General features: G+C 35.9%; 1 protein-coding gene across 9 annotated transcripts in view; it reads right to left on the bottom strand.

Annotated features, from left to right (window-relative positions):
* Positions 1 to 14048, bottom strand: part of LOC150083755 (protein FAM13A-like) — a 423536-nt gene that overhangs the window by 175629 nt on the left and 233859 nt on the right. For all 9 annotated transcript variants that reach the window (XM_090378200.1, XM_090378193.1, XM_090378197.1 and 6 more), the window contains 2 exons: positions 12398 to 12540; positions 4438 to 4520 (listed from right to left, as the gene is read on the bottom strand). In XM_090378200.1, coding sequence (XP_090234326.1) covers positions 4438 to 4520; positions 12398 to 12540 — 226 coding nt within the window. The remainder of the gene's footprint in view (positions 1 to 4437; positions 4521 to 12397; positions 12541 to 14048) is intronic.

Here is a 14048-nt window from a genome sequence, read left to right on the forward strand (position 1 = left end):
CAAATTCATCAAATTTATTTATTAAACTCCTAGCATTGGTGTACACGCAAGTATACATGCACCTGTTTCTATTCTTAGCTACCCTAACAAAACCCATGTGTTTACTTGTACTGCAATGACTCCCAGTAGTCTCTGAAATAGCCTGCATCTTGTTTTTCAGGTTTCTGCACATTCCAATAGAAGCAGTGCAAGAATCACTTTCATCTCTGCCAGTGGCTACTGTTTATCTCTTAGTCCTTGTATCTCCCCAATCTAGCAGTTTTCCGACCCACCTAACACTGCCTCAATAGCATCAGCAAACGTTCTTGCACCCTTTCTATTTAAGTGTATCCCATCCCTGTAGAAGCAGTGTCTCCTGTTAACAAGTACAGACCAGGCTGAAAAAAAATTCTACCCTTTGAGCCTTGCACAATCTTTCCAGGGCCGAACTGATCGACAGGGCTCTCATCATATACTCCCGCCTATCGTGTCTGGGCAGAATTGCAGGCACTTTCAAATTCAACCCTAATTCACGGCTTTTTTTCAACAGTGACCTGTACTTGTTAAGTAAATCCGCCGGTCTTCTACTCTTAATATCATTAGTGCCAACGTGTACAACTATATCACCTTTTGTGCCCTTAAAAGATGATATCTGCTCTACAACGTCATCAACCTTTGCCCCTGGCAGACATACCCTGGTCCTGTTACACCTTTCCTTTTTACAAAGCATGTTTCCTGTTTCCCTGACAACAGAGTCACCAACAATTACTAGTTCCTTTGGGACCAGCACATTCTGCTTTGGGGGCTGCCACTCTGTTGCGTGATGACCAAGAGCAAGCTCTTCAAATTGAGGAAAGACAGATGATCGGAAGTTTGCCTTTAGCCAGTGGATAGTTGGTTTGTGGAACAGACTTCCATCCTTTGTTGTGGAAGTTGATAGCCTAAATAAATTTAAGGCTGAACTGGACAGGTATTTGTAAAGAATGGAGGGGTGAAATGGGAGCGTTTTTTTTTTTTTTTTTTGTTTCTGATGCTGCATAAGCTTGCTTTCTTAAATCATATGCCTCTACTAATGCTAATGCTGATGGGTTTAGCTTGCTGAATTCTGATGGGATTCTTCCAATTGCTCAGATTACGAACCTAAGGGGGCATAAATTCAAATTGAGGAAATACAGATGTAGGATAGAAGTGCGGAAGTTTGCCTTTAGCCAGCGGGTAGTTGGTTGGTGGAAGTTGATAGCCTAAATAAATTTAAGGCTGAAATGGACAGATATTTGTAACGAATGGAGGGGTGAAATGGGAGAGATTTTTTTTTTTTTTTTCTGATGCTGCATAAGCTTGCTTTCTTGCATCATATGCCTCTACTAATGCTAATGGGTTGAGCTTGCTGAATTCTGATGGGATTCTTCCAGTTGCTCAAATTACGAACCTAAGGGGGTATAAATTCAAATTGATGAGCGGAAATTTGCCTTTAGCAAGCGAATGGTTAATTGCTGGGACAAACTTCCACCTGTCGTTGTGGAAGTTGATAGCTTAAATAAATTCAAGGAGGAACTCGACAAACATTTAAAGGGAATGGTTGTGCGATTTTTTTTTTTTTTTTGGCCGATGCTATATAAGCTCATACACTTGCTTTCTTGCATCACATGCCTCTATTACTATCATTACTACTAATGAAAATGTCATGAAATACTCATATTGCCTGCTGTCATTTTTCAATAATGAAAAACGAAAATTTTCAAACTCCACAATAGGGCATCATTTTTTATGCAAATTTATAACAGTTAAAAGGAATAGAATGAAATAATTCTATTAGAATTCATATGAACTTCTTTCACTTATCCATAGGTCTCCTTACTTTATATTATCCTTTATAATGGATATTATAAAAGGTGCACACTTTAAGACAAGGTACCTCAGAAATAAATGTAACAAAGATTTTTACACAAATTAATCATATGCAGCAATTTCAAGTGTTTATACAGAATTTTGAAATTACTCTGTATACATGGTAGGTGTGATATATAATGTATATGTTTGTAAAATAATAAGAGGAGTTTACCTCAATATAGTACATAGAACACTTCCGTATGATACCTTCCAGAAATTAAAACAGAAAAAACTAAAAAATTGACAACTTACTGGTTGTACCGGTAAGTTGTTGATTTTTTTAGTTTTTTCCATTTTAATTTCTGGAGGGTATCATACGGAAGTGTTCTACGTACTATATTGAGGTAAACTCCTCTTATTATTTTACAAATATTATTATCAACGTAGAACGTATTGAGTACTACAGCTCTGATTCATACTATATAATGTATATTAATTTGACAGGCAGAGCCTGTCAAATTAATCTGACATTATATGTGCAGAGCCTGTCAAAATAATGTGCAGAGCCTGTCAAATTAATCTGACACACATGTAAACCAAATATCTACAACTATAAGAGTGGGTAATCACCTTCATTGTTTATTTATGTGAGAAGTATTAGTAACCCTCATGTTCTTTGTTGTGTATATATATTTGAGAAGCATCAGCAATCACTAAACTGCAGGGCATTGTGCCTCTGCTGTTGTGGCATATTCCAAAAATAATGAATCTGCATTTCTAAATCTTTGTTTATTTTGATGAAATTTTAATGTATGCTGTAATAATAGAGTAGCAATAGTATGAAGCCCGAAAAAAAAACTGAGAGAGAGTGATAGTAGCTAGTGAGAAAATCAATAATGTTCTGTTAACAAGCACAGAATATCCAATATGCATTACAAGTGTGCAGTGTACACTTCATAAGCATTATTATTTTCATCTGTATAAAAATCCTAGTTGTTCAAGAATTGTGCAAGAATAATGCAACTCCATTATCAATTTCTTAATAATGTGGAGTCACATGCTTTCTGTTAAACAGATATCATTCTAGCATGATTACATGTGAATTCATGAAGCTACAGATGAGTGGCTTCATGAACTCTCATGTAAATAATGTAAATATTGTTTTCATACTACACATCCTCTCAGAACGAACATGTCATCTTCAGTAGAATCTCTAGTTTAAGTGCATGTGGGGGGGGAAGGTATGTCAAAAGTAAAGTGTATATTAGTCCTCAGGATACTGTTGAACTGAAGGATCAAATCTAAGAATAAATTCAGACAGCACCAGCAAATATGCTATGAAGAGTAATGGAAAACTTCTGCTTAAGGGTGGACAAAGGTTTGCAACTGGGGTAAAGGCCACCTTCAAGATACTGTATTTAAAATGTTTGCCTAAATGCTTAAGTGTATACTCCACTTTCATAGTCCTTTTTTCATAAATAAACATTTTCCACTGCTCCCTTGTTTTTTTTTTTAATTTGAAAGATAATTATGGCACACCGTGAATAAGTAGATAACGTAATCTAATACATATATTTTCACAGAGACACATTTAAAAAAGTTGCATTCATTTAAAGTTACATTATATTGAATATAATGTAACTCTGAATTATATTGAAATATATTACAATATAGTAAGACGACTGTAAAATTGATACTTTTCATAAAATGTTTTTTTTTAACAAATTTGCATGCCTGTATAACTTGAATAAACGATTACAGTAAACTCTAGATTATAACAAAAAAGTTTTTCTCGTAAAATTTACACTGGGCATCTGTATTTGTAGGTTCATACATCTACAGTTTTATTATTAAGTATAAAATGAAGGGAAGACCCTTTTTCAATGTGAAAAAAGTATGGTTCAATGCAGTTGAGCGGTCAATGTCTAGTAGCACACATGCTTGAGTAGTTACAAATGACTGACTTACAAATGACTAGTTACTAGTTATTTATTTATTTTTTTTTTTTTCGCTCTCTCCAATTTCTGTCTTAATATCATGAAGATGTGCTTAGCTGTATCTCATTATATCCCATTTTTGGCCTGATAGACTTGTACAGTACAGCCAAAAATCCAGAAATTTAGTCTATAACAAATAGTTCAGCAAGTTATAGATGCAGGACCATGTATGCTTGACAACTGCACAAAAATAAACTAAACTTTTTTTCTTTTTCACGTGAAAACAGCATCTTACCCTCACTTCATATTTAAGCTTGTATATTCCATACTTTATTCAATATATTGTTTTATTACTCATAAATATTATATTCTTAGCAAAATATTTATGAATGAAAATGTGCTATAAAGTGTAATTATATTTAATTCTAAGTAAAACACTTAAGATTGGTGTATTTTACAATAAATTTACCCAGGAAATAAATATGAAGTCTTCAACAATAAAAAAATTTACTTTAAATAACTGGCACAGTTTGGTCATAGCAGCCCTTGCACCAATAAATCCCACTCCAACAACAACAACAACTTTAAATAACTAGCAAATATAGTACTTTTGTGCTAAACAGAATGAATTTATTTCTTAATTGCTTCTATAAATGAATTAGACACAGAAATTAGCTTAAATACTACATACCTGTAGTGCTCTCTCGCTTAATGGAAAGATAATCGTTACCCAATTTTTCAAGTAAAACTTCTTTTGTTGGCTTTTCTAAAGAACTGAAATGAAAAAACCTGTTTTAAACCATCTAGAACTTCAATTTCAAAAATATATACAGTGCAACTTTTATAAGATGGCTCTTCATACAACAGTTTTGGACAGACTGCAAGTATGTAATGTCCCTCAAAACAAATTATGGAAAAAAAAAAAAAAAAGTAATGTGTTCAAAGAATTAACAATTTCATATTGGGAACTGGCAAAAGTGATTGGAATTTTTTCTAAAAATTGGCTGTATATTCACTTCAACATATTCAGTATTCAATTGTAGAGTAATTTTTGTTAACAACAGGATTCATTAGAGGCTAATTGCTCTAGACACCCAGTTTCTCTCCTCAGCTAAAGATGCAATAAAAGAATATATCAGAGGAACACTAATTAAAAACAGCTACCTCTGGAGGGGAATACAACCATTCATCAAGCATGTTACATTAATTACAAAGTAAAAATTTTTAGAAACAACAGCACATGATATCCTTTCTTTAACTAGAAGTTATACTTAGGATAGAAAAATCTTCTAAGGGCTAAACTAGCTAAAAATATATATGAACCGACAAGTGATTTATGGAGAAATCACATTACTTCACTTCGGCACTATGACAAGCAGGATAGTTTGGTTTCTCAAAACACGCTAAATTCTAGGATATCAGAAATAAATACATGACAGAATTAGTAAATCAGTAGAACTGAAATAATGAACATCAAAAGAAAAAATTATACAGTTGAAGAAAAGCTAAAGATTATCAAGAGTTAGAGTGGTGAAACAAAATGTAGTATATTTCTCGTGAGTATGGAATTCTAGAATGAATGATCCATGGTTGGATAAAAGAGGAAGAAAAATTGAATTCATTTGTAGACTCTGCAGAAGATAAAGTAGGCCTCCAAAGAAAGAAAACTAGACTTTGTGAAAACAATGATGTGGACCAATGCTTGTACAAGTGGTTTCTGCAGAAGCACAGTGAAGGGATACCAATAAATGGGGTAATTTTGAAAGCACCAGCACTTAAATTTAATAGGTTACTTGATGGAGATGATGACACAATTAAAGCTTCTGAAGGGTGGCTTTGGAGATGGAAGGTTGATCATGGGATATTCCAAGTTAGTCTTGCAGGTGAATCTGTATTACGGCAGCAGAAGCATTTTATGAATTTCAGCATAATGTGATTCAGGATAGTGAATTCACAGACAAACAGTTGCAAATACTGTGATGAAACAGCACCATACTAGTAACTTGATTAGTTATAGTGATTTGTAAGGGTGCTGCGATAAAACAGCACCTTTACATTGGTACAATTCAAATTCCCCGGTGTTTTAAGCATGTCAATATGAAATCTCTACTCTGTGATTTATAAAAATAGCTGCAATGCTTGGATAATGAGTGATATTTTTGGTTCATGGTTTAAAAGAGAGTTTGTACCATCAGTGAGACCCCACTTGCTTTCCAAAAAACCTAAAGATAAGGCTCTGTTACTGTGGGATCACTGCCTAGCATCCTTTGGCCAATGTTCTAAAATCAAAAGATGGCAAGATCAGAGTCGTGTTTCTGCCAAGGAACACAACTGCACTAATTCAGCCCATGGATCAGGTATTATTTGAGCCTTCAAAGCCTATTATCGTCGTGAGCTACTTTCTGGTGTTATGAAATCAGAAATTCAAGTTCTAGAATTTCTGAAAACATTACCATTGAAAGACATTGCATACAATATTGTATTAGCGTGGATGAAAGTAAGCTCAACAGCAATTGAAAACTGCTGAAAAAGATGAGATCACTAATAATTACCTTGAATTAGTAGCATTTTCAGAACAAGAAGCAAAGGTTGCTTGTAACATATTTGGTGGCAGTCATGGAGCAAATGACCTGGCTGATTGGATTGAGATGGATGTGGAAGCTCCAGTTATGCATTAACTGACTGAAGTAGAAATCGCAGCCTCTGTGAACAGTGAAAAGACAATCAACAAACAGAAGGCCAGTGATGAAGGGAGTGACTCAGAAGATAACGTGGATGACTCATGGAAATTAAAAGCATCAGAAATTAGTCTAAAAAGTTATCTATGTACTTTTGAATCAAACATAAACCAATTTTTATTTGAGTGTGTGGGGAAACAATGGTTGCAGCATGAGTAGAGGCAATGAAAACTGCTATCATACAGCCAGAGTTCTTCACAATTAAACACGTACTGAAGAGGGAGCATTGCATATAACCGTTGTTTGTTACATTTTTCTTCATATAAAATCAGATTGACTAAACTGAGAATGGATTAGTCTGTCTGATTAAAATATCTAAACAGCTTTCCCATTTAGAAAAAGGCAGTCGATCAGACAAAATTTAAATTTAGAAATTGTAAAATCTAAATGGTAATACATAGTAAAATTTTAACATCAAATTCAAAAATTGCAGTCCAGATATACAAAAAAAGGTTAAGAAGACAAATGGCCTGAACCAAAAAATAAATGTGATAGACACCAGTGCCTTTTAATAAAAACACCATGTATAAAACAATATATTAATTGCACACCCAAAGGACAACAAAAAATAAACTAATGAATAATTACACTAGCCCTGCTTAGAAATTTACTGCTACTATGGCTGAAAAACTAACTGTTATAATTACTCATTGAGATGTCTGTGATGGCAACAGCAGTTTTATATTCATCTGTAACTTTTTAAATATTTATTATATAAATATTTAAAAATAAACAAATCTGCATAACTAAGGAACTTAAAATTATTCCTTTACAATAAATCAATGTTTTTAAACAAAAATTTTAAAAAATGAACTCCAAAAATATCCTGAATTTATAAGGTTGCAAACTAATTACCACTACAGATAGTCTTATTTTCCTTTTAGTCCAGCAACCTTAGGCTATCATGGAATTTTCTAGACTGTGATAGGTAAACCAGCTTCTGCTATAGCTGATTGACATTTTTCAGTTAAAAATATGCACAAATATTTGAATTGTTAATTTTTTTATTACAAATGTAGGTAATTAACGCTCTCGCTTATGTGTACATTTCAAAAAATACCTATGATGCTACATTTTGTGTTCAACAATATATTGTGGAACAAACGTTCAGCAACATCACACCAATCCCCATTATCATTATCACATCTTATTTTCATCATGAATTTCCAAGTGCCTTGCTTTCCATATTTCATGATAAAATATACAATGCATAGTCAAAATGCAAATATTATTGCATTGTGACTATTCATATTTTGTATAATGAAAAAATATCCATTATCCAATCTATTATCTGATACTCTTCTTTCCATAACCTTTTTCAAAATTTGAGATATTTGTTAGGCTGATGAAACACAAAACATGAAATTAATGGTGTCCAGAAAACAAAATAGTGTCAAACCATATCAAATCTATTTCTAATGTAATTCCTTTCAGCTGTGAAAGGAATGGCAATAGGTAAAACTGCAAAATGAAAAAAATATTTAACACTGAATTTAAATTTCATGGAGTCACTTGAGATGTTAGGAATTTAAATTTTTCATTTATTCAAAATTTTGCATAGCATGAGTAGGTCAGTTGTATTATGTTTTATGATACGACTACTGACTACTGAAGCCGTCATGGGTAGCACAGTTGATAGAATCGCCCTCCTCCCCACACAGGGTGGAAAAGACCTGAGTTTGAATCCTGTCAATGGTGGCAGGAATTTTTCTGGATCTTTTTCACAATGTGACTGAGTTAATCGGGCTCAGGCGAGGGTAGCATTAGCATTAGCATAGCATTAGTAGAGGCATTTGATGCAAGAAAGCAAGCTTATGCAGCATCAGCCCAAAAAAAAAAAAAAAAAACCCCACAATACCTGTCCAGCTGAGCCTTAAACTTATTTAGGCTATCAACCTCCACGACAAGGGATGGAAGTCTGTTCCACCAACCAACCACCCGCTGGCTAAAGGCAAATTTCCGCACGTCTATCCTACATCTGTCTTTCCTCAATTTGAATTTATGCCCTCTCAGGTGATTTTTCTGAGCTAGAGGAAGAATCCTATCAGCATTGAGCATGCTTAAACCATTCAAGGCCTTATACACCTCTATCAGATCACCTCGCCGGTGCCTAGTCTCCAGACACTGTAATTTGCAAAACTTAAGCCTTTCTTCATAAGAGTTCCCCTTTGTTCCATTCACTAATCTTGTTGCCCTTCTCTGTACTCGTTCCAGCAGCTCTACATCCTTCTTGAAATGAGGCCTCCAGACCTGTATACAGTACTCTAGGTGTGGCCTGACCATTGCCTTATACAATGAAATAATCACCTCCTTATCCCTGCTGGAAAAATTCCTGTATATCATTGACAATACTCCATGAGCTACTCTTTCAGCCCGTCTGCACTGCTCAGAGAACTTCATATCTGCCTGCACAACCACCCCCAAGTCCCTTTCATTCTCTACCACTGTCAGTGTAGTACCACAGAGTTGATACGTTGCTCTGGGGTTGCTGTTTCCCATGTGTAGTACTTTACATTTGTCAATGTTAAACTTCATTTGCCATCTCTCAGCCCATCTGCTCAACCTTTCCAGATCCTGTTGCAGCAGCATAGTGTCAGTAGTGTCCTTGACAACCCTGCCAACCTTTGTATCGTCTGCAAACTTCGACATTAAGCTTGATATACCATCATCAATATCATTTATAAATACAGAAAACAATAATGGACCCAACACTGAGCCCTGAGGGACTCCACTAATAACATTAGTCCACGATGAGCAGTGTCCATTGATTACCACTCTCTGTCTTCTCCCCCCTCAACCACCCCTTTATCCATAGCAGCAATTTGCCTCCAATGTCACACTGCTCCAATTTGTGTAGCAGTCTTCCATGTGCAACAGTATCAAAAGCCTTTCTAAGATCCAAGTATATAATATCAAAGTTATTCCCTGCATCCAGTTCCTTTGTGACTGCATCATAGTATCCAATCAAGTTGGTCAGGCGAGACTTCCCCTTAACAAAACCATGCTATGTCTGAGCTATAACTGAAGTCTTGTCTAAATGATCCTGCAGTGCTTCTTTAACCAGTGCCTCCATTAATTTTCCTGGAACAGAAGTTAAGCTCACAGGTCTATAATTACTTGTGTCAGCCTTTGATCCTCCTTTGTGAATTGGGGTCACATTTGCACATTTCCAGTCTATGGGTACCTCCCCTGAGTCCAAGGCCATTAATTTTCCTGGAACAGAAGTTAAGCTCACAGGTCTATAATTACTTGTGTCAGCCTTTGATCCTCCTTTGTGAATTGGGGTCACATTTGCACATTTCCAGTCTATGGGTACCTCCCCTGAGTCCAAGGAAGCTCTCATAATTATGGCTAAGGGTTTGCTTACTTCCTTTGCTGCCTCCTTTAATATAACTGGATAGATCCCATCCACCCCGGGTGCCTTTCTTGTGTTTATCTTCAACAGTTTCTCCTCCACTTTACTCCCAGTTATTTCAAGATTCTGTAGCTTACTGCTAGAGTTGAATACACCTCTGGCATTCCCCTCGCTGAATAACTCCACATGTGTGAATGTCGATGCAAAATATTCATTTAGTTTGTTAGCTACCTGAGCAGGATCATCAATAGTTGACCCATCAATATCAAGTGGACCAATCTGATTCATCCCCTTCCTTCTAGAGTTTACATAAGTAAAGAACTCTTTGCTGTTTTTCTTTGCATCCCTTGCCAAGGATTTCTCGTAATCTGCCTTCGCCTGCCTAACCTCCTTTGTAACTTGGTTGCATATCAACTTGTATCTATCATAGGCTTCTGTGTCATGTGTTGATTTGTAAGTATCCCATGCATTTTTCTTCTCTGCCATATGCCTCATTAGTTCATCTGACATCCATTTTGGCCTAAACCTTGAACAATATTTCTTAGTTGGTATGTAAAGCCTAGTAGCTTCCAAGATAAGTTCTTTGAATGCTTCCCATTTTGAATTTGCTGTTGGTAACATCATCAGTTGGTCCCACTGTATAGAATTTAAATACTGTCTCAGTCCATCGTAGTCGTCTTTACGGAAGCAATAACCCTTCCCTTTACCCCTAATGGTAGTTACCCCTTTGAGTAAATCCCACTTCAGCACGCTGTGATCACTGCCACCTAGTGGTTCATTTATCTGCAGATTCTTAATGCATGAAGAATCACTGCTGATAATCAAATCAAGAGTATTACTCCCTCTAGTTGCCTCCCGAACATGCTGATGTAGAAAACAATCATCCAATAAATCCACAAAAGCCCTGCTAGTGTGTGAGTAACCAGCCCCCAAATTCCAGTCAATATCTGGGAAATTAAAATCTCCCATTATAAGACTCTCTGATTTACTGGCCCACTCTATTTCTCTGTACAGTTCCTTATTATACTCATCAGAGTCATTAGGCCTATAGCACACTCCTACTCTCAATTTTGATCTCCCAATGCTTATGTCACACCAAACTGACTCAACACTGCACTGTCCAGTGATGTTGACTGGCTTCACTTCCTTGGTTTTTATGTGCTTCTTAACTAATAGCATAACCCCTCCCCCCTTCCTATCCTGTCTATCCTTTCTGTAGATGTTGTACTCCCCAAATTGCAGTTCTGCATCCCTTATATCTGTGTGACACCACGTCTCTGATATCCCAACAATATCTGCCTTTGATGTTTTGAGCAATACCTCAAATTCATCAAATTTATTTACTAAACTCCTAGCATTGGTGTACACGCAAGTATACCTGCACCTGTTTCTATTCTTAGCTACCCTAACACAACCCATGTGTTTACTTGTACCGCAATGGCTCCCAGCAGTCTCTGAAATACTGCAAGAATCTCTTTCACCTCTGCCAGTGGCTACTGTCAATCTATTGGTCTTTGTCTCCCCCCAATTTTATGCAATTTTGATAAATTTTGCATCTACCACAGGTATTTCAAGCATAAACTTTTGTGATGAATTTGCAGTGGAAACAGACCAACACAATGAATGTGGATGAAAGACAAAAATGAGAGCATTTGTATTTATTTTCTTTTGGGAATTTGAATCTCTGCCACCCTCAAGCTTCTTATAATGTTGGTCTCGTTTTCAAATGGAAAACGAGAATAACATTATGAGAAGAGTGCTGGTGCTGCCATCATTTAGAAGTACACATGAAATGAAAGGGTGATTGTTCCACAAGCACAGCAGTAAAGGTCAGCAGAAATTTCTGCCAGTTCAGAACATAGTGTGAGCTGAACTGTATACCTCTCCTGTGTCTGTGTTGTGGAGGGACAAGGGAACAAAAAACAAAACTTTTTTTCTAGTATTAGTCTGATTTTCCAATTGCCACACTGTGTCAATGATTAGATTTCATCTTTTCAACATTAAATTGTCTAGTCAACACTGCACTGTCCAGCGATGTCGACTGGCTTCACTTCCTTGGTTTTTATTTGCTTCTTAACTAATAGAATCACTGCTGATAATCAGTGATTCTATTAGTTTTTTCTAGTATTAGTCTGATTTTTTCTAGTATTAGTCTAGTATTTTTTCTAGTATTAGTCTAGTATTTTTTCTAGTATTAGTCTGATTTTCCAATTGCCACACTGTGTCAATGATTAGATTTCATCTTTTCAACATTAAATTGTCTAGAGATGAAGCCAACAATTATCCTTAGTTTCAATTCTTCGCTGAAACATGGAGGGAACTACTTTTCAGGTCAGACAGGAATACAAAAATTCATTAAAATAAGTATGCAAAAAATACAAAATGTTACATGTCCTTAAATGTTACAAATTTTATTAATAAATATGTAGATTAAAAGAAAGAAATTATCCATCTTGAGAAATTTGTTTTTCAAAGAAACATTTTATCTTTAAGTATAAGCAAACTTAACATTTCATATTTATTAATCTAGTTATTATATTAGTTATTATTTCACCTACTTATCAACCATTAAAACAGAAGTGCTTTCATTCATATCAAAATCTTCACCATTGGTCTGCAATGGCCTGTCATCTGTTGGAATAACAACAGAGAGTGGTTCCATAGGCATAACTGGCATCACAGAGGATGGAACAATATGCATCTATCATGAAAAAATTAAATATGTAAATACTGCAAAGTTTATCCAGTACCAGTGACATTTCATGTTTACTAAATACTTAATTAAAAACACCTGAATATACTTTTGTCGTTGTATTTTTATGCTGTTTTAAATGTAAAATGATGTATGCAAATAACATATCTCCCTACGTCTTCTTCCTCATATAGCACTAGGATTACAAACTGTAATTCTAATAAAATTATAAACTTTACTATTATAGTAATGAAAACAAGCTTATACAGATCAGACAAAAAAAAGAAAACTCCCATTTCACCTATTCATTCCCTACAATAGTTTATCTAGTTCTTTCCTTGAATTTATTTAAGCTATCAAGTTCCACAACAAGAAATGAAAGTTTGTTCCATTTCTTGTTGTGGCACTTGTCCACTCAGGTGTGTGGTCTGAGAAGAAGGAAGAATGCCTTCAGCATTGAGCTTGCTCAATCCATTCACAGCCTTATACACCTCAATCAGATCACCTTGCAGGTGCTTATTCTCCAGATACTGCAATTGGCAGAACTGAAGCCTTTCTTGGTAAGAGCACACCTTTGTTCCCTGACCAATCTTGTTGCCCTTCTCTGCAATTGTTCCAACAGCACTACATCCTTCCAAAATTGAGGCCTCCAGACCCGAAAGCAGTACTCAAGGTGTGGCCTGACCACTGCCTTATTATTTATTCAATTTATTGTTTATGCTTCACCCATGAACAGCCTTCAGCTAGGAGGGTGCAATTATACGACTATCATACATACAAATAATTTAAAACAAATGAATTCTCCTCAGCAGAGGAGCAATGTAGAGTTAATTAAACAGAGATTCCATCCTGAAGGGGATAATTAGGAAACTGCTACAGCTATATGTGAGGGTACACGTCCTGTATCTTCTGAGTTGTTGTTGTTAGATTTGTTGGTGCATCGGGTATCTTCTGAGACCTGTATGTTTTATCATCACAGAACTTGTGGAGGTCAGTCTTCAGGGTGTTGTACATTTGGAGGATGTTAGCCAGGAAAAATCTTTGAAGCATAGTTAAATTTTGTAGTGAGCTTCTTCGGGGAATCCACACATCATTGCAAACAATGTGGGACAGCCTAGGGCCCCAACAAGATTGTGGACATTAGGAGCATCAATGCAACTGGTGAGGAGTTGACAGAGGTTGTGTAGCTTTCCTGCCATGAGCAACTCATTCCAAGGTTGCATACATTATAAATCGTGAGATAGTAAAAGGGTGGCCATTAAGATGGTTCAACCACCGTAAAATCCAGTACTTAATACCCATGAATTTTTTGATGTTAGTAAGAGAAGAAGAGGACCAGATTGTTGAGGCTTACATGGGAATCAGAAGAAGACATGTTTGTATATAGTGAGTGGCAAGTTTGTGATTGTTTACACCAGTAATTTCCTGTCTTATTGTCCACACTGCTGACACAGTTTTTGCCTTAGTGTTGGCGAAGTGCCATTGGAAAGTTAGGCCTTCATCCCACATAAGCCCTA

The sequence above is a fragment of the Mastigoproctus giganteus genome, chromosome 7, assembly GCF_048544385.1.
Source record: "Mastigoproctus giganteus isolate SK-2022 chromosome 7, ASM4854438v1, whole genome shotgun sequence".
NCBI lineage: Eukaryota > Metazoa > Arthropoda > Arachnida > Uropygi > Thelyphonidae > Mastigoproctus > Mastigoproctus giganteus.